The 25,592-nt window shown below is 40.1% G+C and overlaps 1 protein-coding gene across 1 annotated transcript in view; it reads left to right on the top strand.

The window, feature by feature from the left end:
* Tnrc6b (trinucleotide repeat containing adaptor 6B) overlaps positions 1 to 25,592 on the top strand; it is a 186,935-nt gene that overhangs the window by 135,592 nt on the left and 25,751 nt on the right. The window contains exons 8-14 of the mRNA XM_077798936.1: positions 315 to 2,663; positions 5,341 to 5,499; positions 8,723 to 8,898; positions 11,753 to 11,827; positions 12,616 to 12,661; positions 13,805 to 13,941; positions 19,207 to 19,332. Coding sequence (XP_077655062.1) covers positions 315 to 2,663; positions 5,341 to 5,499; positions 8,723 to 8,898; positions 11,753 to 11,827; positions 12,616 to 12,661; positions 13,805 to 13,941; positions 19,207 to 19,332 — 3,068 coding nt within the window. The remainder of the gene's footprint in view (positions 1 to 314; positions 2,664 to 5,340; positions 5,500 to 8,722; positions 8,899 to 11,752; positions 11,828 to 12,615; positions 12,662 to 13,804; positions 13,942 to 19,206; positions 19,333 to 25,592) is intronic.

Genomic DNA, 25,592 nt, shown 5'->3' with positions numbered 1-25,592 from the left:
AGATGTGGGGCAAGTTTAGGGTGCTGTTGCATTTGTCTCAAGATACAAAAAGGTCCTTCTCTGCTGATAGAAATGACAGGGAGCTAGCTTTGAGAGATGGTGTGGAGTTAGATTTAGCAGATACAGCATCAAGCAGATGAAAGATAAGTAATGACTCAGACAGGTGTGATTGCCATCAGCCAAGACAAGCATCTGGACAGAGAAGCCAGTCTGTGGGGAGATGAAATGAACTCTCATAGGGGCAGTTTGAGCTCTAGGTATTACTGATGATAATGCATGTGCAGCTGTGATTGATGAGATCATGTCTTTTCCAGAGTCAACCCTTGGAGGTGCTGCTGCTTCAAATTATGCAAATTCCACTTGGGGCCCGGGAGCCTCCTCCAACAACGGCGCCTCCCCCAACCCAATTCACATCTGGGACAAGGTGATTGTAGACGGGTCTGACATGGAAGAGTGGCCTTGCATTGCCAGCAAAGACACTGAATCTTCATCCGAAAACACCACCGATAACAACAGTGCCTCGAACCCTGGCTCTGAGAAGAGCACTCTGCCAGGAAGCACCACTAGTAACAAAGGCAAAGGGAGCCAGTGCCAGTCTGCAAGTTCTGGGAACGAATGTAATCTTGGGGTCTGGAAATCTGACCCTAAGACTAAATCTATTCAATCTTCCAACTCTACTACAGAGAGCAACAGTGGACTAGGAAATTGGAGGAATGTGAGTGGTCAGGACAGAATCGGACCTGGCTCTGGCTTCAGCAACTTTAACCCAAATAGCAACCCATCTGCCTGGCCAGCACTGGTCCAAGAAGGAACTTCTAGGAAAGGGGCATTGGAAACAGACAATAGTAATTCCAGTGCACAGGCTAGCACAGTAGGTCAGGCATCCAGGGAACAGCAGTCAAAGATGGAAAATGCGGGTGTTAATTTTGTTGTCTCTGGCAGAGAACAGGCTCAAATTCATAACACTGATGGACCAAAAAATGGAAACACTAACTCCTTGAACTTAAGTTCACCAAACCCCATGGAGAATAAGGGAATGCCCTTTGGAATGGGCTTGGGGAACACCTCCAGGAGCACTGATGCCCCTTCACAAAGCACTGGAGATCGAAAGACTGGGAGTGTTGGATCTTGGGGTGCAGCTAGGGGGCCTTCTGGAACTGACACAGTCTCTGGACAAAGCAATTCTGGAAACAATGGGAACAATGGAAAAGATAGAGAGGACTCCTGGAAAGGAGCTTCTGTTCAGAAATCAACTGGGTCAAAAAATGACTCTTGGGACAACAATAACAGGTCTACGGGTGGGTCCTGGAACTTTGGCCCTCAGGACTCTAATGACAACAAATGGGGTGAAGGGAACAAAATGACATCTGGGGTCTCTCAGGGAGAATGGAAACAGCCGACTGGGTCTGATGAGTTGAAAATTGGAGAATGGAGTGGTCCAAACCAACCAAATTCTAGCACTGGAGCATGGGACAATCAAAAGGGCCACCCCCTCCCTGAAAACCAAGGCAATGCCCAGGCTCCCTGTTGGGGAAGATCTTCCAGCTCCACAGGAAGTGAAGTTGGAGGTCAAAGCACTGGAAGCAACCACAAAGCAGGAAGTAGTGACAGTCATAATTCTGGCCGTCGGTCATACAGGCCCACACATCCCGATTGCCAGGCTGTCTTGCAGACTCTTTTAAGCCGAACTGATTTGGACCCCAGGGTGCTGTCAAACACTGGCTGGGGCCAAACTCAAATTAAGCAGGACACCGTGTGGGATATTGAAGAGGTGCCGAGGCCTGAGGGGAAGTCTGACAAAGGAACTGAGGGGTGGGAGAGCGCTGCCACACAGACCAAGAACTCAGGGGGCTGGGGAGATGCACCCAGCCAAAGCAATCAAATGAAGTCTGGATGGGGGGAGCTCTCAGCCTCAACAGAGTGGAAAGACCCCAAGAACACAGGAGGCTGGAATGACTATAAGAACAACAACTCTTCCAACTGGGGAGGAGGAAGACCAGATGAAAAGACACCTTCCTCCTGGAATGAGAATTCCAGCAAGGATCAGGGGTGGGGAGGTGGACGCCAGCCTAATCAAGGATGGACTTCTGGGAAGAATGGTTGGGGAGAGGAAGTTGATCCAGCAAAAAACAGCAACTGGGAAAGTTCTACAAGTAAGCCTGTGTCTGGGTGGGGTGAAGGAGGGCAGAACGAAATTGGAACTTGGGGTAACGGTGGGAATGCAAGCCTAACTTCAAAAGGTGGATGGGAAGATTGCAAAAGGTCCCCCGCATGGAATGAGGCAGGCAGGCAGCCCAGTTCCTGGAATAAACAGCACCAACAGCCACAGCAGCCACAGCAGCCACCGCCACCACAACCAGAGGCTTCTGGCTCATGGGGTGGCCCACCCCCACCACCTCCAGGCAGTGCTCGGCCTTCCAATTCCAACTGGAGCAGCGGGCCCCAGCCTGCGACTCCTAAGGATGAGGAACCCAGCGGTTGGGAAGAGCCATCCCCGCAGTCAATTAGTCGGAAAATGGACATCGATGATGGCACTTCAGCATGGGGAGACCCTAGCAGTTACAACTACAAGAATGTGAACCTGTGGGATAAGAATTCCCAAGGGGGCCCAGCACCTCGAGAACCGAACCTGCCCACCCCGATGACTGGAAAATCAGCATCTGGTAAGCAACGGCTTTTTCTCATAAGTTTGATTGAGAAATGAAAGCCTAGACCAAGGCATTTTAGTTAAAGTTTATTTGTTCAACTTAGCTTCATTCTGAGAGTCTTTCCTGCAGTTTCTACTTTGTTGCTAGAGAACCTGTCTTTTTTTTCCCCCTTAATATATTTTTTAATTTGTTCTAATTAGTTATATGTGACAGTAGAATGCATTTTGACATATCATAAATAAATGGAGTATAATCTCTTATTCATCTGGTTGTACATGATATAGAGTTACACAGGTGATGTAATCCTATACGCACATAGGGTAATAATGTCCGATTCATTCTACTATCATTCCTATTCCCATCCCTCCACTCCCTTCATTCCCCTCTGTTTAATCCAAAATACCACTGTCCTCCCACCTTTTATTGTGAATTAACATCTGCATATCAGAGAAAACATTCAGCCTTTGGTTCTTTGGAATTGTCTTATTTTGCTTAGTATAAAATTCTCCATTTCATCTATTTACCACCAAATGCCATAACTTTATTCTTCTTTAAGGCTAATATTCCATTGTGTATGTATATCACAGTTTCTTTATTCATTCATCTGTTGAGGGGCACCTAGGTTGGTTCCATAGTTTAGCTGTTGTGAATTGAGCTGCTATGAACATTGATGTGGCTGTGTCACTGTAGTATGCTGATTTTAAGTCCTTTGGGTATAAACCTAGAAGTAGGATGACTGGGTCAAATGGTGGTTCCATTTCAAGTTTTTTTAGGAATCTCCATACTGCTTTTAATTTGCAGTCCCACCGGCAATATATGAATGTACCTTTTTCCTTCACATCTTACCCACATTTATTGTTGCTTGTATTCTTGATAATTGCTGTTCTATGACTGGAGTGTGAAATAGAACTCTATAATTTTGATTTGGCATTTCTGTAATTACTAGAGATGTTGAACATTTTTTCATTTATTTAGTGATCAATTTTATTTCTGAAGTGCCTGTCCTTCTATAGATGCTTGCAGCATCAGCTGCTGCTAGTAGATTATGGTATTCTTTTGTGGCAAGAGAAAAAACTGGCATCTCTGTGTTAATCCGAAGAATTATTGTTCTATAATTGTCTTGGTCTGCAGAATCCAAAAGACTTAACATCTTACCAAACAAACTGTGCTCTATTTAAAAATAAAGAACTGGGGCTGAGGTTGTAGCTCATGGGTAGAGAGCGCTTGCTGGCATGCACGGAGCCCTGGATTCAGTCCTTGGTGTTGCAAAAAGTGGGAAGTGAATTCTAAAAAAGTTAATGAGTTCTAAAAATAGAGAACCAAAGTGGTAGTGGAAGCAGATCTACCTAATTTCTATCCAGATTCTACCTGCACACTCATCCTTGGTGCCTGTCCTCCCCTCCAGTGAAAGGAATCTGTCCGAGCTGTCTTGCAGAGGGCATCATAATGCTGCAGCAGAGCTGGTATCTGGACCCTTTGGGTTTCTTTTCCTGGTGATTCTTAATGATTACCTCTGGAAGGGAGTATACTGTTCATTAGAGATGGTTATCTCAGGTTAGTAATTTACCTGAAATTAAACTCTGTTCCCTCACCATTTGAATAGGAAACATCTGGTAAGTTAAAAATAAGTAGTAATTTCATTCTTAGTTTGTCATGAGTGTCCCTTGACTTGAATGTCCCCATAAAAGCATGTAGTTCCATATATGAAGGGGATGCACATTTCAAGTCTTTTTTGTTTACACTTAGTATAATTTTAGTGATCAGTTTTCTACTCCTCAAAGTAACCTGTGATCAATGAACTCACTTGTTTTTTGCCACACAGAAAATGATTATATTTAACTAGTTCTTTTTTTCCAAGTATTGAAAAGAATGAGAAAGGAAATGAAGGTTGCGCTTTGACTCTATGTAGAATAAAAATTGCTTACATTAAAAAAATTATATTCACTTAGTAAAAACCCTTAAACTGTACAGGAAAGCAAAAGATAGAAAAGTAGGGCTGGGGATGTGGCTCAAGTGGTAATGCGCTCACCTGGCATGCGCAGGGCACTGGGTTTGATCGACACCATATAAAAATAAAATAAAGATATTGTGTTCACCTAAAACTAAAAATTAAATAAAAGTATCTTAGCCTTTTGTATCTCTCTTTATAGATAATCTCTTAGAAGTTTGTTTCATTCATATATCATGTTCCAGTAGATTGGCAAAATATGTCTATCCTTTAAAAAATTTTAAGGGGTTATACTAGACAATGTTATTCACTTTACTGTTTTCACCTACTTCTAAGCTTTTCATATTAGCACATACAGGACTTTGAATTATTTCATATCTAGTATTCATTTTATGGAGGACCCCTGGTTGGTCCCTACCTTGCCCCCTTCTGATAGATATTTAGATTGCTTCCAGGTTTTTCTAACACTGATGCAGTCGATGTTGTGCATATAGTCCCATTGACTTTGACTTTCATATGTGTCTGATGGTAGACTTTCTGCTGGGTAGAGGTAGGTACTGGTCAAAAGTGTTATGCCCTTGGACTTCTTTAAAGTGACACTGCCATATAGCCTCTGTAGAGGTTGAACATGTGTCTTGTTTCTGCTAAGAGAATGTAGGGTGTGCCTCTTCCTGCCACTGCCCACCCCCTCTGGACATGAGCTGTTTAACAGGTCGTTCTTAAAGATGCACTTCTTTTTTACAGTCTGGAGTAAAAGCACACCACCTGCTCCAGATAATGGGACTTCGGCTTGGGGTGAACCGAATGAAAGCAGTCCTGGGTGGGGAGAGATGGACGATGCAGGAGCATCGACCTCGGGCTGGGGGAGCACACCTGCCAATGCTTCCAATGCCATGAAACCCAGTAAGTAGACCGCAGTTTTAATTTTGAGATATTCTTTATTAATGTGGAAGTCAGACATTTTCGTGAGGAGTGTTTAGTGTTTTTAAATTGTTGTTTCAGGACCTTGAACACTAAATAGTATCAAATGGTAGTTGGTCTTGGGATATGTTAAAGTGTTTACTAGAAGTCATAAATTAATTTTCTTTTTCTTTTTTTTGGTGGTGGTGCTGGGGATTGAACCCGGGGCTTTGTGCATGCAAGGCAAGCATTCTACCAACTGAGCTATACTCCCAGCCCAATTGATTTTGTTTTTGTTTTAAACATTTATTTTTTTAGTTGTAGGTGGACACAATACCTTTATTTTATTTTTATGTGGTGCTGAGGATCGAACTCACTGCCTCACATATGAGGGGCAAGTGCTCTACCACTGAGCTATAGCCCAGCCCCTGTTGATTTTTATTTTTTTCAAGCTAGATTTGGTATCTGGTCAGAACTGTAATTTTGATGTAATGCATTTTTACCCAGTAACTTAAACATGTTGTTTTATCCATTTTGCAAATCTACTCTTTTGTTAATATAATTTAAAGAGTACCCTGACTTTTTTCGGGGGAGAGGGGTGGATTCTGAGGATTGAACCTAGGGCTGTGCTGGCACCAAGGTATACACACAGCCTTTTTATTTATTTACTTTTACATTGAGACAGTGTCTCACCAGGATGCTAAGGCTGGCCTCAAAAGAGCTCCTTGGCTTCTAATGTAGAACCTCGTCTTTGCCAGGGACTTCGTCCCTCTGTACTTCACTTTTGTTTTTCTATTTTCATTCATCCACCCACGTTTGAACACTTACAGGTTTTTTTAACCTGACAAAGATTTCTTCATTCCAATTTTTAAATGAAGAACATCCTACTTACTCATAATTGTTGAAAATGGAAAACTATACTTGCTCCAGCTGGCACCATAATTTTGGGAAACTTTGTAGACTCATGCTATGGAATGTCTCATTGGATATTCCTAAATTTAAAAAATAAAATTTTGAATGTCCATTTTCACTTCTTTGTAACTTTCTTAAAAGAGCTTTAACATTTCTTTTCTAAAACATAGAAGATTTGTTTTGTTTTTTAATTAAAAAAATTAATTTTATGGAATGCTCAGACTTTGAAGAAGATAAAAGATTCTGTGGTTAAGTTTATCCTATGATAATTAAGACTTTTACAGTGCCTTGAAAAGAATATTAGTTTTATTCTAGAAATTCACATTTGTGCCTAAATAACTTCCTGCCAGGCATGGCAATGTATGCCTGTAATCCCAGCAACTTGGGAGGTAGGAAGCTGGCAAGTTCAAGGCCAGCCTCAGCAACTTACCAAGACCCTGTCACAAAATAAAAATGGCCGTGTATGTGGCTCAAGGGCACAGCGTACCTGAGCTCAATCTCTGTTGCTGCAAAAACAAAAGCAAAGATCTCCCGAATCTCCTCAGCTTCATAGATATCCCAAACTTTGTGAAGACTTTGTTCTCCTGTTTTTAACTATGAGGTCAGTTGTCGTCGTGGGATATGTCACCCCGTAGACTTGAAATAGATCCACATTGCTTACCAGACCCTCAACACAGACCTTTCAACAGGACCTTCAGGATTTTTTGTGATTTTCCAATCTTAAGAATCCCTTTATTCCATCACAAACCTTCTTTTTCCATGTTCTGTAATGTCTTCTTCTCAGGAGCATCTGTAGTTACAGTTCATGTCCTCTTACTGGGTGATTTGAATGTGCAATGCACAGAGGGAGAGTTAGAGCCTCCAGGTGATGCTAATAGTTCATCTGTGATTTCTCTAGCCTCTGGATGCCTTAAGTTTGATATTATAAGTTCTGTGATTTAAAATCAGAGCCCCATCCCGTTGATGCTGGAGATGGAACCCAGAGCCTGCTGCATGCTAATACTGTAGCCCTGAGCTGCACCCCAGCTCTCCCTACTTGTATGCACTCCCCCTTTTTTTCTAAGAAATATTATTTTTTAAAGCATTCTTTTAAAACATGCTATGGAATATCATGTTAAAAGTTAAGCTCTTTTCTCTAAAAGAAGAGTTCACCTGTGTTTTCATTTTTATACAAGGACTTTTTTTTTTTTTTTTTTTTGGTACTGGGAATTGAACCCCAGTACTCAACCACTGAGCCACATCCCCAGCTCCTTTTATATTTTCTTTAGAGACAGGGTCTCACTAAGTTGCTTACAGCTTCCTAAGTTGCTGAGGCTGGCTTTGAACTTTCAATCCTCCCACCTCAGCTTCCCCAGCCACTGGGATTATAGGCGTGCATCACTGCATAGGGCGGGCAGTGTATTTTTTATATTTAGATTCTGACTGCTTGACAGTATGTGGTATGAAGCCTGTGTTTATATGGTATAATCCATAATATAAATGTAATGCAGGATTATGTAAATTAATAACCCCTTATGCAGAGAACACAGTTCTGGTTATCACTGAATGACCAGCAGCAGGCCTGCCTCTTGCTACCCTGACAGAAAACCCCTTTGGCATTCACCTGGGCCTCCTGGGGGCATGAAATGCCGCAATTAGAAGAAATCAACTGTCTAGCTGTCATGGGCCTGGCCCCAGGGGATGGCAGTAGTCATTTGAAGAAGGAACTAGAAGAGCCAGTTTTTGGCTCTACACTTCACATGAAGCTAAGTGCACAAAAGAAGGATGTGGGTGAAATCTAAATAGGCTAATCTAATTGCATACAGTATTTTTAGAGGGAGATTAAGGTTTTATCTCAATCTTCAAGTTAAAGATCTTGTTTAAAGGGGATATCACTTGCCTAGAGTATGTGAGGCCCTGGGTTTAATCCCCAGCAATGAAACACACCCACAAACACACACACACACACGTGTGTAGATGTTGATAGAATAGATGGAATATTGAGGCCCTGTCCTTTTGAACTTCACAGCCCTCTTTGATTTTTCTGTTGTCTTTCTCCCCTTCCCTCTATCCTCCACATTCCACATTTTATACCTCCTTTTTGGGGAGGACAGGTTAGGGGGGTTACTGGGAATTGAACCTAGGGGTACTTTATCCCCAGCCCTTGCTAAGTTGCTGAGAGTCTTGATAAGTTGTTGAGGCTGGTTTCAAACTTGCAATCCTCCTAATTCAGCCTCTGGAGTCACTGGAATTACAGGCATGTGCCACCATGCCCGGCTACATATATAATTTTTTGGTCGTTACAAACACCTGATTCATTTTTTTTTCTTAAAAGATTCCAAATCTATGCAAGATGGCTGGGGGGAGAGTGATGGGCCAGTCACAGGAACTCGCCATCCCAGCTGGGAAGAGGAGGATGATGGAGGAGTCTGGAACACCACCGGCTCTCAGGGAAGTGCGTCCTCCCACAACTCCGCAAGCTGGGGACAAGGAGGAAAGAAACAAATGAAGGTAGTCCTTCAGAAATATTTGCACTTGCTTACTCATTCTTAGAAGGCAGAAGAATGCAGAACTGAGAATGTGTTAATGGAAGGAGTGAGGGAACTAGAGTCTCAGAGGTCTTAAGTAAGGGGAAATATTTCCTAAAAAACTGGTAACTGTTTCCTATTTATCCCTGTTCTTCTTCCCTGTGACCTTGAAACCTTGCACTATAGAACTGTTGCTGTGGGTACAAAGAAGTTTGCTAAGATGTAAGGTCATCTTCCATTTTTGGTTTCCCCATAATAACAATGTGTTGGAAACTCTCCAAGCATGTCTTAAAAATATTTTATGCATTGACATTAAAAAGCCAAAGAAGTTCTTAAGTAAAGTGCAATGGAGATATACAAGAGAAACTCAAGCAAGATAACACTGGCTTCTCCAGGAAGTCTTGTAGTAGTTTTACCTGACTGGGGAAAGCCCAAAACCCAGAACCTTCTAATCAAAGTACCATTGTGTGCTCTTGTTATATAGCAACTAGGTGATTTCTCTACATCCTCTACCAGGCTGACTTCTAAACTTTTCACTTTCTGTATCTTATAACAACTTAATTTCTCCTTGGATTTGCATAGTTTAATGAGGTTGTTTGTTTATTTGCAGTGCTGTTTGGAGCCCAGGGCCCTGTGCATGCTAGACAAACACTCTACCACTCAGTTGTTCAGTTGTACCCCTAGCTCTAGGGCTTTGGTTTTTAATCTAGAACAGTAGTCTTTTCACCTAAACCATTGCCTTGGCAGTAGGGTTCTCCTTTTTTTTTTTTTTCTCTCTCTACACACACGAAAAATGACAGAAATAAGCATATACTGATTTTCAATCTGAGAGCACTGTTGCCCTGTGAAACACTTCACAGTTAATATTCTCCCAGGTTTCAAATACCTGATGCTATCTTAGAAGACCTTCTGGTGGCCTTTATCCCTTTGCCTATGAAATATTGATTTAGTTAAATACCTTGAGTTTCTTCTGTAGCAGGAGAAGACAGTTTGTTTCTATTGGAGACATTTTATTCATATAATTCCTTATGTTTTCCCTTTTTAAATGACTTTTATTTCCTACTCCCATCACAAAAGAAATTATTTGGTAATCTTTTCAGCATCTTTATACCTTTATGTTCTCTAGTCTGCTTTGGCAGCATTTTGGTCATTAACAGATGGCCAAAGGAGAATTCGTCTTAGAACCCTAACCCTGACCCTAACCCTAATCCTAATGAATGCCCTACTCAGGTGACAACCAAGATTTATTTAATTGAGTTAAATGGAAGTTGGGTGCTTCAGCTCCTATGCCAGTGATTCTGAGACTTTCATTCTGAGGACCTTTTTTGAAAAATTGTGGTAAAGTACACATAACATTTATCATCTTAACCATTTTAAGTGTGCAGTTCAGTGGCATTAATTATGTTCATGCCATTGGGCTACCATCAAAACAACATTGTTTTTATCTTACAAAACTAAAACCTTTCACCTGTTAAAAAACAACTTCAGGGCTGGGGTTGTCGCTCAGTGGTAGAGTGCTTGCTTGCCTAGCATATGTGAGGCACTAGGTTCAGTCCCTGGCACCATATAAAAATAAACAAATAAAATAAAGGTATTGTGTCCATCTACAACTAAATGAAAAAATTTTTTAAAAAACAAAAATAACTTCCCCCTTTCCCTCCAGGGAGGACTTTTGGACCTCGAAACCTATAAATATGACAGATATCACAACACATAATTTTTACCTATAGAGCACACTATTAGTATTAATTATATTAATATAAACTGTTTTAGTTAGTTTTTGGTCACTGTAACTAAAATACATGATAAGAACAACTCAGTGGAAGAAAGTTTATTTTGGCTTACGGTTTTAGAGTCTCCATCCATAGTCAGTCACCTCCATTCCTGGGCCTGAGGTGAGACAAAGCATCATGGTGGAAGGGTATGGTGGCAGAAAGCTGCCCAGCTCATGGCAACCAGGAAGTGACAACAATGACAAGATGTGATCCCTAAGGGCACAAGCCCAATGACCTACCTCCTCTAGCCATACCCACCTGTCTCAGATATCCAGTAGTCCATTCAAATTATTACTTCATCAAATGGATTAATCCACTGATGAGGTTACAGCTCCTCTGAATGTTGCTGCATTGTTAACACATGACCTTTGTAGGGGGAAACAGTACTAGATGCAAGCCATAACATGGACTCCATCCTGCCAAATTCCCATCACAGTTCCACCTGTCTTCTTTCCAGAAGTGGAAGTGAGCTGATGACTGGTGCCTTGTTCAGGAGAGTCTTCCTGATCCCATTAACAAACAACTTATTTGCCCAGAAGATAGGTGATGGTGTCTTATACCAGTCCTCTTTCCGACTGCGAACAAATGTCCTTTGTGCTGTGAAATAGATGAGGTACTACATCGTTGTTCTCATTGCATCCACACCTCTGTATGGATGTCCTGTTTAAGTAGGCTCCTTCCAAATGAAAGCTGATGTGCACCAGTATCAGCTCTTTATTTTTCCGTAATACAAACCAGCTTGAGTCACAAGAAGAGCAACCCACTGAAAGTGGAAGTGGTAGTGCTCGGAAATCACATTTTATAACTTCTTTACATTTTAAAAATTAAAAGTACCTTATGTCTCTCTAGTTACTTCTAGTTCGGGGTGATAAGTAGAGAAAGAATGAAAACAGAATGAGATCTTATTAATCATTTAAACTAACATTAAAATACCAAAGTAATTTAGAGAAATAGGGTTCACAGAGTTAAACTCTTGGTTCTACGTTTTCAGTGTATACTTTCGAAATCCAGGAGGGGGAGATAAATTATGCAGTTCTGAGGTTACATATTTCATTTCTGTAGTGCTCACTAAAAGGAGGAAACAATGATTCATGGATGAATCCTCTTGCCAAACAGTTTTCAAATATGGGATTGCTGGTAAGTTTTACTTTTCTCATATGTATAATGTATCCCAAATTTTAGGTTTAGTATGAATTTTAAATCTATTGCCACATTATCATATAATAATACAAATTTAGAAGCTAATTAAGCAGTGTTTTTGATGTTTTGAATTATACTATATTTGCTTTCTGTTCTTTTATTCTTAATGATATACTTCAACATTTAAAGATGAGGGCTTCAATTTGCTATCTTTGTGTCCTTTTCCTTGGGGAAGAAAATGGCAAACAACTTAAGTTCACACAGTTTTCCCTAACACTATTGTGTCAGTTTTTATATTTTAATTTTAAAAAGAGAACAACAAAATACCTAGAAGAACTACAGGGATTAATTATGTAGGGAATTCTTGTGGATTTCTAGTTTCCTTATTTCTTGAGAACATTGTGGGGACACCTGACCTGATTGCCAACAGATAAATGACTTGGCTACACCTTTTCAGTCGTCATCGTTTGGCTGCCACTCATGGAATTTGATCCGGGGCTGACTGGAACTTGAGGACGGGTTTATTTCTCCCTGCAGCTGTCTAGCCATTTCTCTGTCCATAGGTGTAGGAGGCTGATCATATGTGAAAATTGAATTTTAAGAATTACAGACACCAGCAGCAATCAAATTAGCATGTTAAAATGTTAAGGTCTTCGTTCCAGTGTAAAGTTCATTTGTATAGTGTCCCTGATAAGATGTGGCTTTCACATGAATAATGCTACTTCTTCCCTAATTTACATGTGCACCCTTAATTTTCTCTCATCTGTTTTTATTTGAATTTTCAGAGTCAAACTGACGATAATCCAGGCAGCAAAATGGATTTGTCTGTAGGTGTGTATCAGTTCACCAAGGATTGGAATGTACTGGTGTTAATGATGTGCCACTGGGATCTCCTGCCGTGTTAACTTGGGATGGGGCAGTTCAATGGACATTTATTAAATGCTTACTCTGTATAAGATACCACATAAAACACTAGGTAGAAGTTGAAAACTCACATGGCAAGAGCAGGAACAAATGCAAAGAAGTGATGTGTGCCCCCTGTAAGAAAGTAGGACATGGTAGTTGTCAGTTAACTGTGGAGAGGAAGAGTCCACCTAAAAATCAGCCTTGCTCTTCATTCCAAGCATTGGTGTTACAGAGGACTGCAGGCTGGGTTGTGCCACATCTCCCAGTTTTTCAAGAGAGGTAACAATATCCTGATATCTGTGGTGCTGCTAGACTTGGGCCTCAGTTGCTGTTTTCATTACTGACATACTCTTCCATTGCAGTTTGAGAGCTTATAGTGTCAGCCCTATCTGAAAATCTGTGGGATTTTCTTAGTAATGCTATTACTCACCCTGAGGAACTTAAACTAAGACAAAAAGAAAACAATCCTGGGTAGTAAGGGAAGTATGTAGTGTGGAGCTCTGATATATAATAGCGAATTTATAGAGTTATGAGGGGAAAATGGGAGAGATTGGTCCATTTAGGAGATTGCATTTTGCAGGTGACACGGATGCTTTTGACTGTATGCAGCTCTCAAACTTTAAATTTCAAAGCAACCGTTGGGCCTCTTTGACATTTCCCCCTATAACTGTATTTCACAACTTCATCATTTATCTACCAGATGCTAAAAAAGCAAAAACAGTTTCTCTCACTGAGAAACACAAATTTATGAGCAAGATGTATTCATTAAACACATCAATAACCATCTAAATATTTTCTTAGCCAGATTTGTACTGGGTTAGCCCTAAGGCTCTCTTTCTGTTCTCCCTGGAAGACAAGCTGCAGCAGATACATGTCTTGTGTCTTGTGTTGCTTCTAGTAAAGAACCCACATGTGTTCTGGGGACAAAACCCAACAGATTATCCCAGTGAGATCTCTCCTGATCTTTTCCCCAAGGAGCAGATAGAGGTTATACCCAGCACCCCAGAGAGCAAGGTGGGTGGGTCTCTCTTGGTTCTTGAAATTTTCACTCTGTTTATGTCCTTTCAGATAAGAAATTTGATGTGGACAAGCGAGCAATGAATCTCGGGGATTTTAATGATATCATGAGGAAGGATCGATCTGGGTTCCGTCCACCTAATTCCAAAGACATGGGAACCACAGATAGTGGGCCTTATTTTGAGAAGGTGAGTTGAATTCTTTAAGATAATAATTCAAGAGAACTGGTTTGGTTCCCATTGTCAGATTTTGATAACTGATTCTGGACTCAATGAGTAAAGCACAAAACATCACCTGCATTGAAGTGGTGACCTGAGAATAGGTGATTGGGCAGGATCTAAAAGGTCTGTCTTTAGCATGCGAGTATTGTGACCAAGATCTAGGTTTTGAAATATTCATGAAGTTTGATGGGTAATACACACTCAAAGCATGTAGAGGAAATTTTAGAGATAAATTTATTCTGAATTATTTTCCCCCCTTCTGCTCTGCAACTACAAAATACATTTTGGGTATTGTGCAAATACTTGTATTTCCTAAGGCCTTGCCTTCAGTTTTGAAAGAACTCTTTTTCTTTCTCACTTTCCTAGTAGTTTGTATTTAGTAACAGTGGTGTACTTTTCAAATTCTCAACTATCTGATGGAGTCAAATAATTTTTATCTATTTTTTTTTTAATTTTTAACATTTCTAAAGGAAAACATTGTTCCTTGTTTCAAAACACCAATTTGCAGTGCTCCTGGTCTTCATAAAGCAGTTAAGACAAAAATGTTTAGATCTGGCACCTTTTTGACATCACTGATGCTGGTCCAGGCAGCAACATACTTCTAAAGAAGATTACCCTGGCTTCTATTAAAGGAGCCACACAGTGAGAGGAATCAATATTAGATGCAGAAAAAAAATAAGTGTCTGGCAACATTTATCTAATACAGTGGACAGAATGTGAAAAGAAAACTGTTTCAAAGAGGATGACAGTATCTGTTGGGCAAAGTGTGATGGTGATTATCCAGATTATTATCCAGATTCCATCCTGGGTTATTGCTAATACGCTCTCACTTTGTTTATTCCTAGTGTCTCTCTCTTTCCCTTCTTGCATTCTGTTGCTTCACTAACCAACACTCATTGTGATTGGCTAACTCCTACTACCTTTCAGCTGACTTTGCCTTTCTCCAATCAAGATGGGTGCCTTGGGGATGAGGCTCCCTGCTCTCCCTTCTCCCCTTCTCCCAGCTACAAGCTGTCTCCCTCTGGTTCCACACTACCCAACGTCAGCCTTGGAGCAATCGGCACAGGGCTCAACCCCCAAAACTTCGCTGCTAGACAAGTAAGGAGGCCTCTCAAATTTGTAACTGCTTGGCTATGGCCTCGCCTTGGCCCTGGTCTGCAGTTTATTGCATCATTTGTCTGTCTCTGGGAAATTTGTTGATTACTGAATGCACAGAATGATACTAAGTGTAGGTTTTAGATCTTAGATCCCATAGAACCCATCTCTCTCCATGTTTCTCAACATAGATTTTATTTTAAACCTTTTTAAAAATTTGATTTCTCATTTTTGCTCATGAATTCACATTTAATAAGTTAACTGATAACTGATGGGAAAATGTTAATGAGGCCACCGTAAATACCTTATATGATCTAAGTTAGCAATATGTGCTATTTTTAGTATTAGATTGGATAACAAGTAATACTTTGGGGGTCTTTTCAATTTAATATGCCTGCTAATCAAAAAATAACAGCAAAACTAGTAAGATTCTTTTTTGAGGGCTACAGCATCCTAAAATGTCATGTCTTTAAGTTTAAAATACAATAATTACCCAAAAGAAGAGCTCTTTCTCAGATGTGGTGGCTTCTTTGAACCTAAACAGCCCCTTGCTAGGTAGGATTGCACCTGGATGTCCTCCAGGGAAGGGAAGGGCTGGTAACCTGCTGCCTTCTGGCTCTCTCAGGCCTGAGGGGGCACAGCAGGATTCTTGTCACTCCACAGTCTGTTGTAGTCTCTGGAGAAAGCCAGGGATTTGGAGCAACAGTGTCTTTGCAACAATAACTCTAGCAGGAATCTCACTAGCTATCACTCTGGGACCCCCTACTATCACTGTGTCCTTTACCCCAGGGTGTCATAGGAGGACATTGATTACAGTGTGTAATTATTAGTTGTATTCTGTATGACTATCATATAAACATTGAAGGCTGACATAAAGCAGTTCTTCTTAGACCATAGTCTGGGTGCTCCTAGGCATTTATGTCCAGTTGTTGCCCTGGCACGTTTTGAAATGAGGATTATACTGTGTCCATGTGTTCAGATTGGTTATATCTGGACTGGGAATCATAAGTAAATTTTTGTTTTCTTCCTTTATTTTTCACTGTTTTTATGTTTCCACAGAGGATATGGATATATATTACTCTTATATTTTGAGTTGATGTAGAAAATGTAAAATTTTCATAATATTCTTGGTTAATGCTGATGATAAATGTGGTCTAAGATTGCATAATTATCAGAAGCTGTTAGTACATACTCTTGAGCATAATAGACCATCCAAACTAGTTTGGCCCTGGACTTTACGAAAAGATCATTCATTCCTCCTTGTTTTTGTAGTTTGTGCATTGCTACAAAGTCCGTTGTTGCCCACCTTGGTGCACATGTTCTGTCCAAATAAAGCAGTTTCATTGGACCTGGAGCAGCCCCTTGCTCTAGGTCTTCTCAGGCTATCCTCATTCAGAGTTAATTGAATATACTTCATAATTAAAAGTAAAATTCAAGGTTTTTATTTTCCAAGTTACATAAGATTTCAATCAGCTTGCTGCTTTTGTTTTAAATTAATAGACTTTCCTGAGTTGAACACTGGGGTTAAAGCACATATTACCAATAATTATGAGGACTCCAGTTGTCTTTGAAGCCTCACATACAACAGTCAAAACTTTAGTGATAGCCAGATAAAGCAATGATAGCATACATACAAGATTTGGAATACTGTTGTCTTAATTTCTAAATTTAATTTTTTAAAAGGCCAGATAAATAGGATTTCCCTAATACATCACTGTGTACAACAGCAAATCCAAGCCAAGAAAATAAGCACTGTGGTGACAAGATTCCTTATTAAGGTAGAGGGAAGGCATTTTTGATTGACTACTATTTTCCATTTCAGATATATCAATGTTTTATGTATAGCTTTAGAGATCCCTAATGGAAAAGGTAGAGTCTTGTCTCCTGGAAAAAGGAAAGTAGGGGCTTGATTTTACCAAAACTTACAGATACAGATTCTTTTTCCCTTATCGAAGGGAAGGTTGAAATTTAAACTGACCCCAAGCCAGATAGAGTGGCACATGCCTGTAGTCCCTGCTAGTTGGGATTCTCAGGCAGCAGGATTGCTTGAGCACAGGAGTACAAGGCTACCCTGCACAGCACAGCAAGACCCTGTCTCTAACAGGTCACTCCCAGGGGCTGAGGATGTAGCTCAGTGGTAGAATGCATTCATAAAGTCCTGGCAGCACCCTCACCCTGGCAAAACCACCACCACCACCACCAAAAAACCCTTCATAAAATTGTTTCATTTTTGCCAAAACATGGATTCTGGGAAAGACGATAACTACCATTCAACAATTGATCGTGAATAAATGATATTTAGTGGCAAGGTAATTACCTTGAGAGTAAAATATGAGAATGATCATAGCACACTATTCTTGGTGAGATAATATTCTCAGGGATGATTGGTAGCCAAGCTGTCATCTGAGAAAAGTTAAAGCTGATGTGTTTAACCTTAAAGTGACAGTTTAGTGAGTAATCAGGAGGAGTGGAAATATTAGAGCTTCTAGAATTTTTTTTTTAAATTTATTTTTTAGTTGTAATTGGACACATTATGTTCGCTTTATTTATTTTTTATGTGGTGCTAAGGAATGAAGCCAGGTCCTTGCATATGCTAGGCGAGTGCTCTACCGCTGAGCTACAACCCTAGCCCAAAGCTTCTAGAACTTTTTGGAAACAAAATTTATGGTGGATCTTTGATTTTTTTTTTAATGAGACACACAGGTTTTAATTGCCATTTCTACTTTATTTTTATGATCATTCTTATTTTCAATGCTTTTAAGTTCATTAATTTACCTGTAGCAGTCCCTTAATCTGTTCTTGAATCATTAAACCATCAAAGTATCTTTAGTGTTCTAGAACTTAATGATTCTATTGCAAAATTCTTGAAAATTGCTTTATCCCTGTGGTAAGCTAAAGGTGGGGGCTTTAGTTCAGAGTTTGTACACTCAGCATAAGCTGTGCAAGCAGTGGTGCCTCTTTCTTTGCTGAAGATAATCAGTGGGATAAATTAGTGGTTCATGGATGTTTGCAAATGATGTATGCGACCTACAGACCAGGGCTTTAATGAGTTCTGGGAATGCAAAGAGGGAAGGATTAAGTTGGTGGTAGAAAGACAGAATGGAAAAATAATTGTTTTAACACAGTTTGTTAAGTGGTGTCATCAAAGTTTCAGTGTTTGTTAATCTAGAGGTGAGCTCAGTTGCTTTGCCTGTGGAATGAGGAAAGTCTTGGGAAAGCCATCCTTGACAAGGATGACCTTCTGAGTTGCATCTTGAGGGGGCCAAGTGAAGATGGGGTAGAGAAGAATCTCAGGCAGAGGAACAATGTCAGATTATAAAACACTGTTTTTTTGCTGAAGGACTTTCCTTTAGCTAAAAACAAGTTAGAAAGGCACAGTGCAGCTGTCTCTAGCTGTCATTGTAACAGGGGAGATGTGCTTGGGGAGGTGTCTTCCAAAAACCGGGGAACTGAACTGATTTTTAACTAGACTTGAGATTTATACATTTGAATGAGAAGTTACAGGTGAGTAATGTTTGCTTGGTATCCCTAGAATGATTTTTACTTTTCCCCTTTCTTTCTTTTTGATCTCACTGTGTGATTAACGTTTCCTCAACTAGCAAAGAAGGGGTGGAGCAGATCCAGGACAGGGAAGGGCCTTTGGAGATTGAGCATGTCCTCGTGGCATGCAGCTTACTGTATTACATGGCAGCAATTATGTGGTTCAGCAATTCAGAGAAGAGGAATCATGGTGTGATTTTTACAACTGATAACTACTAATAAGCGTGTCTTTCTATTCTGGTGTCTTTTAAGATGGATCTCAGATTATAAGGTTTGAGAATAAATTGGGTAATCTGACTCTTTAAAAATTAAGTAATTTAATCTTATATTGCCTGTACCTTTCAATAAAAGAATGTAGTGCTGCTTCCAGCACTTGGCTCAATTTGGCCCTTCAGTTTGTGTTGTTTCTCATCCTGCACAGATGGTGACTGGTTTGCTCATAACTTGATTTGAGTAATGTTGCCCAGCACTCCCCGATGAGTGTGAGTCCATGGGGCACAGATCATGATTCTTTTTGAGAGGTAGAAGCCCGAACTGCTTCTTACTTGTGTTTTCTCATGTTAACAAAAAGTCTTACTGGTGCTGTTCTGTCCCTAGGGCGGCAATCATGGTTTATTTGGAAACAGCACAGCACAATCGAGAGGCCTGCATACACCAGTGCAGCCGCTGAGTTCTTCTCCTAGTCTCCGGGCGCAAGTGCCTCCCCAGTTTATCTCCCCCCAGGTGAGCAACTTTGGTTCACAGTTCAAAATCAAAAACTGTTCTTAACAGTTATTACTAGTTATTAATAAACTGGTTTGTGATTGTAAAAGGAATAAAATAGTTGCCAGTCAAAATGGGGAAAAGCCACATGCTGGGGCTGGGTTCAAGATTTTGGGGACAATATATCAAACCTCCTTTTTATAGCATCATGCATATGAACAAAGTAGGTGTTTTTGCATGAGAAGTTTTGGTTTGTTTTTTTTTTTGAATTTTTTTTAATATTTACTTTTTTTTAGTTTTTGGTGGACACGACATCTTTGTTTGTATGTGGTGCTGAGGATCGAAACCAGGTCGCATGCACACCAGGCGAGCACACTACCGCTTGAGCCACATCCCCAGCCCTGAGAAGTATTTTTTTAAAAAAATGTATATTTTTTTAATTGTAGTTGGACACATTATCTTTATTTTCATTTATTTTTATGTGGTGTTGAGGATTGAATCCAGGTCCTTACATGTGCCAGGTGAGCACTCTACCACTGAGCCACAACCCCCACCTGAGAAGTATTATTATTCCTTTTGAATCTTCTAATTTTCTAATGAAATCACATGTAACTAAAACTACTTAATGATTTCTGACGTAACAACCTTCAGAAGCTGGTTGCCCTCAAGGATTCAGCTTTAGATAAACAGAAGCACTGTCAGACTGCTGGGTTTTTCTTAGGAATTTTGAGGAACCATATTCCAAAAATCTATGTAGATGCTTGGGGTGGGGGAGTTCTAGAACTGATGAAGAGGCAGAAATTCCTGGGCTAAAATCTAACTCATCGAGTAGCTCTGTGTAGGGTATAGTCATTTCGATACCATAGGAAGTCTGCAGGTCTATTTCTTCATGGGAGCTGTGCAGTTTGGTTTTGGGGAAAAGAGGAATGTAGGTGAGGGATTTGTGTCAGTCTCCCACACACTCCTCTGATGGTAAAATCACTAGCAGATAGTCAGTCTGATAAATGTCATATAGCAATGTTTAATGGTGTTTGGGGAATCTGGTGAGACTTCGCACTATCAGTGACATTTAAAAATGAATCTTGAAGAATGAGTCAGTTTTCTGGGCACAGTCAGATTAAAGAGACCTTCCAGGCTACAGGAGCCTTTGTGCAGAGGGAAATGATATCCAGTACAATGTAGCATGTTTGGGGAAGTGCAATTTGTTTGAATAATTAGTTTAAGCTGGTTGAAGCATATGTATACTCATGCATGCTATCTAGATTAGAATAAGAAGAAACTAGACAGAGAAATTGGGACAAAATTTGGCAAAATTTAGTTTGCCTTTTTCAGGTATTTGGGGCTTGTCGTATAGGCCAACCTTTGTCATTGTCAGCCTGGTTTATAATCAGTATCTGGGCTGCTATTTTTGCCTATCTTGGGCTTTGGGACCTGGTTACCTCCAAGTGATGTATATGTGCACCCTAAATTTTGACTTTTGCTGTTATAGATAAAATGTAGGGTGGGGGAGGGTTTTCCAGGTGAAAAATATTGTGGGCATGTTCTGTATTGGCTCTGTATCTAAATCTCCTCTATCTCTTTTACAAGTTCCTCCTCACTTTCCCAATATTTAATTATCAGAATGTCTGATCCTCAGTTCTCCAACCTCTTCTGCTCACCATCTTCAGCCACCACTAGGTGATGTCACACAGTGGAGTCACTTGAAATACTGAGTACCAAAATTGTGTCTACAGCTCACATCTTTTTTCTCAACTCCAGGGACGGCTTGCATCACCAGTGGGATGCTTACCAGTACTTCACATTAACACATCCAAACAGAACTTCAATCCTACCCTAGATACCATTCAAAAATTTCCTCATCTTCCAAGTAAATGGGCACCAATTCTGCAAGTATTCAGGCCAAAGACCTTAGAGCTAGTCATCAAGGGGTCACATTTAGTTCATTACAGATCCCCCCTTAAGAACTTTATCCAGATTCTGACTGTTCTTACCTTCTCCATTCATAGGGCCCCTGATGAGGCCACCACCATTCCTCTCCTAGATTACTGCAAGGGCCTCCTGCCTGCCACCTTGCTTCATTCCTGTCTTGCTTTCTCCAGTTTAAGTTACACAGGGCTCTAGCTGGAGATGGAGTTTGGAGGTAGAACACTTTGCCTACCATAAGTAAGGCCCTGGGTTCAGTGCCCAGCACCACAAAAAAGTAAATCAAACACTGGCATCCCATTTCCTTTTCCTCTTTCTCCCGTAATGCTAGGGATTAAACCCTGGGCCTCACACATGCTAGGGAAGTGTTCTACTATGAGCTATATTCCTAGCCTTTTTAATTTGTATTTGGAGACAGGGCCTTGTTAAATTGCCTTGACCTTGAATGTATAATCTTCCTGCCTTAGTCTCCCAAGTTGCTGGGCTACATACATTGTGCCACCTCCAGGGCTTTCCTTGAACTTCACAGACCCTGCCGCTGAGCTACACTCTCATGTTGATCAGTCTTAATGATATTTCATCAGGTACATTTCCCCCAATATTGAATATTAAATTGTTTCTAATTTTTCATTATTATAAGTAATGCTGCAGAGAAATCCTTATATAAGGAACTTTGCCCAGAGTGATGTTTTGGGATCAAAGTGCATGTATATTTTTCAAAGTTTTGATAAATATCAAATTCTATATCCATTTTGACCACTTCATAGGGGAAGCCAATATTTAATGTAAGCATGCACAGCAGACACTCACAACTCATCTTTAAATTTGTTGCAGTGCTAAGGATGAGCTCAGTCAGTGGTATAGCACTGGCCTATCTTGTGTGAGGCCCTCCGTTGGGGCCCCAATACCACAAAACAACCAACTAATGATTTGTTACCAGTATTCCAGCCCTCATTGTTTCTACTGTTGTCATTTTCCTCCAGTCACTCAAATATGCAGAAAGTAACATTCTAGCAGGCTTTTGTCTTACCTTTAAATTTTGCACCTGTAGTGCTTGGTTAAATGTCATGTTGATTGCAACAAGAGCTTTACTTTCACCAGCCCAGCTGGAGATTGAAGGGCTTTTAAAACAGAGTAATTATCTCCCTGCAATGGGAATGTGCAAACCTGCACTTTAATTACTCTGCAACCCAGGTATGAACAGTCATTCGCCAGGAACTTAGTGGTGCTGCTCTCAGTTCATGGGTAATTCTTTGGAGGGATATGGCACATCTGCAACCTGTAGAAGGGAGTAGTTGAGCAAGGCTAGACAGGAAGTCCTCAAAAGTGTCACTAGTCTCCAGAGTCATCAGTGGTACTAGTTGAATATAAGAATGCCCCATGTTAGCATTCCTATCCTTTTCTTTAGTCTTTCTGTAACTATCATTAAACATTGTCTTGTTTCAACTTGCCTTTGCTTTTTTGTACTTTAATTGTATAGTATATAGGCCCCTCCCTTATTTTTTTTTTCTGTCTTGTTCCCCTGCCTTAGTTTTTTTTTTTTTTTTTTTTTTTTTAAGACCTGTATTTTATTTATTTACTTTTTAATGTGGTGCTGAGGTTTGAAACCAGTGCCTCACACTTGCTACTAGGCACTGGTACAACACCAGCCCTCCCCCTTATTTTTACTTGACATTATTTCTAAGATTTTCCCATGTTCTTTTGATTAGTTATGGTTTGTATAATATTCCATGATAAGAGTATAATATAATTTGTTAATCTTTCTACTACTGACTACTGTTGGTAGACATTTGGGTTGTTTATAGATGTTTGTTATTAGGAACAGTGCTTGTGTGAAAATCCCACCTCTCCAACTCCTTGGAACAAGGGATTAAACCCAGGAGTACTATACTGCTGAGCCATATTCCCAGTCCTTTTTTATTTTGATACAGGGTCTCACTAAGTTGCTGAGATTGGCCTCAAACATGCTGTCCTCCTGCCTCAGCCTCCTGAGTTGCTGGGATTATAAGTGTGTACCACCATGCCTTATAACTGCTGTGAATATTCTTAGATTTATCTTCTGGAATGTGTTTCTCTAGGATATGTACTTTGAATGGTGCTAATTTTGAGTAAAAGGAATGGTGGTGTGGGGGATACTTGGCTCTGGGCCAAAGATGGTATCCATTTTCAAGACTGAAGAGTAGTGGGTTAATCAGAGTCCAGCTGATTTCTTCAGTGGAGCTGCTTAAACCAAAGGAAAGGAAAATGAAAGTTCAGACAAGTACCATTTATTTTGAAGGCCAGCAGTTTGAACAACAAACCAAGTAGAAGAGAGCTCCTACAAATCATAGTACTTGGAAGGAATTTGGAAATAATATGATAGATTAAAATTTTTAAATTTTTCAATAGCCACATTTAAAAACAAAGAGAAACCTGCAGGATTTTAGTAATATATATTCTTTAACACTGTATATCCAGAATTATCATTTTCACATGTAATTGATGCCTAATATTATTATTGAAATTTTTGCTCCCTCCCATTCTTTGAAATCTGATGTGTATTTTACACTTAAAAATAAGTCTCAGTTTAGACTCTTAGGTCTCACGTGCTCATTAGCCATAGGAAATAGTGAATGTATTGGGCCACAGAGGTCGAGAGAATTGTACCAGTACTATATTCATTTCCTAGGGCCAGCACAACACATTACTACCAATGAAATGGCTTAAAACAATAGAAGTATATTCTTGGCTACTTTTGGAGACTTCGGATCTGAAACCAACGTGATATCATAGTTGGCTCTTGCTGGAGACTCTGAGAGAAGAAAGTCTGTCCTGGTGCCTCTCTCCTAGCTTCTGGGAGTTACTGGCACTCCTGTGTCCCTTCGCTTGTAGACATCGTCATCTCTGTCTCCATATTCACATGGTCTTCTTCCCCCAGCTATCTCTATATTTTATATGGCTTTCTCTACCTACCCCCCCACCTCCCAAATCCAGAGTCCCCTCTTCTTATAAGTACACTAGTTACTGTATTATAGTCCACCCTCATCTTATAACCTTTGCTAAACTTGATTACATCTATAAAGACTTATTTCCAAATAAGGTTACAGCCTAAATTTCCAAATGAATATGAATTTATATTAGGGGAACACTATTTAACCAACTACTGTTGCCAAATTGATGACTAAGCTTTACACAGAAAGCGGTATGTGGAACTTCATGGGTATTGGAGGTATAGTAGGATAAGACTGTAAGAGACTGGTTTGGAATATGATTTTGATAGCACATGGAATATCTATTCTCATCCCCCAGGGGCGGAGGACAACTCTTATTACAATGAGGATAGAATTATTAGGTCAGAGACAATGACTTAAGTTACACTGGTTATCATTTGGGTGAATTCAGAGGAGAGGTGATGAAGAGTTATTATTTAGGGATAATTGTGTAGGGGTGTGTTCCACACGCTAGCCATAAAACTGGTGCAAACACAAGATGGACAGTAGTAGTATGTTCATATTGTGCTTACATCTGCCAGAAGTCCAAAATAGGAAGTCAGACAAGTATATATGTATGTATGTATGTATGCATGTATATATTTTTGGTATTGGGAATTCAACCCAGAGGTGCTTAACCACTGGGCTGCATTCTCAGCCTGCCATTTTTAAAATTTTATTTATTTATTTGAGACAGGGTCTTGCTAAGTTGCTTAGAATCTCACTAAGTTGCTAAGGCTGCCTTTGAACTTGTGATCCTCCTGTCTTAACCTCCCAAATTGCTGAGATTACAGACATGCGCCACCATGCCCAGCCAGACAAGTTTTTAAATTGGATGGTGATGCTTGATATTAGACATCATCAACATTTCTTCGAAGATGAAGAGGGAACAACTGGGAAAACTGTATAGTTTTCTTAGCCAGAATGCTTTTTCCAAAGTGATAGAATCGATAGAGTAAGTACATTTGACTGAGGTCCTGGTTTAAAAAAAAAAAAAAGTTGATAAGCCAATTATAGAAAACCTGAATTTGGTCAGATGTTTCTACACTAGAAAGGGTCAAAGAAAAGATGGGCATAAATTCTTGAAAATGTGGCAAAGAGTGACCTAAAAGCAAAAGGAAACTGAGGAATATGACTTTGATTGTGATAACAAAGAGATGATAGGGTTTTTTTGATAGTTTTTTTTTTTTGAGAGAAAGAATTTTTTAATATTTATTTTTCAGTTTTCGATGGACACAACATCTTTATTTTATTTTATGTGGCACTGAGGATTGAACCCAGCGCCCCGCACATGCCAGGCAAGCGCGTTACCACTTGAGCCACATCCCCAGCCCCTCTTGATAGTTTTTAAAGGGGCATTTTCAGAAGATGGAAAGTAAGGATGAAAAC

The sequence above is a fragment of the Urocitellus parryii genome, chromosome 5 (assembly GCF_045843805.1).
Source record: "Urocitellus parryii isolate mUroPar1 chromosome 5, mUroPar1.hap1, whole genome shotgun sequence".
NCBI lineage: Eukaryota > Metazoa > Chordata > Mammalia > Rodentia > Sciuridae > Urocitellus > Urocitellus parryii.
Note: the sequence above shows the minus strand (reverse complement) of the source record. Positions and strands in the feature narration are given on the sequence as shown.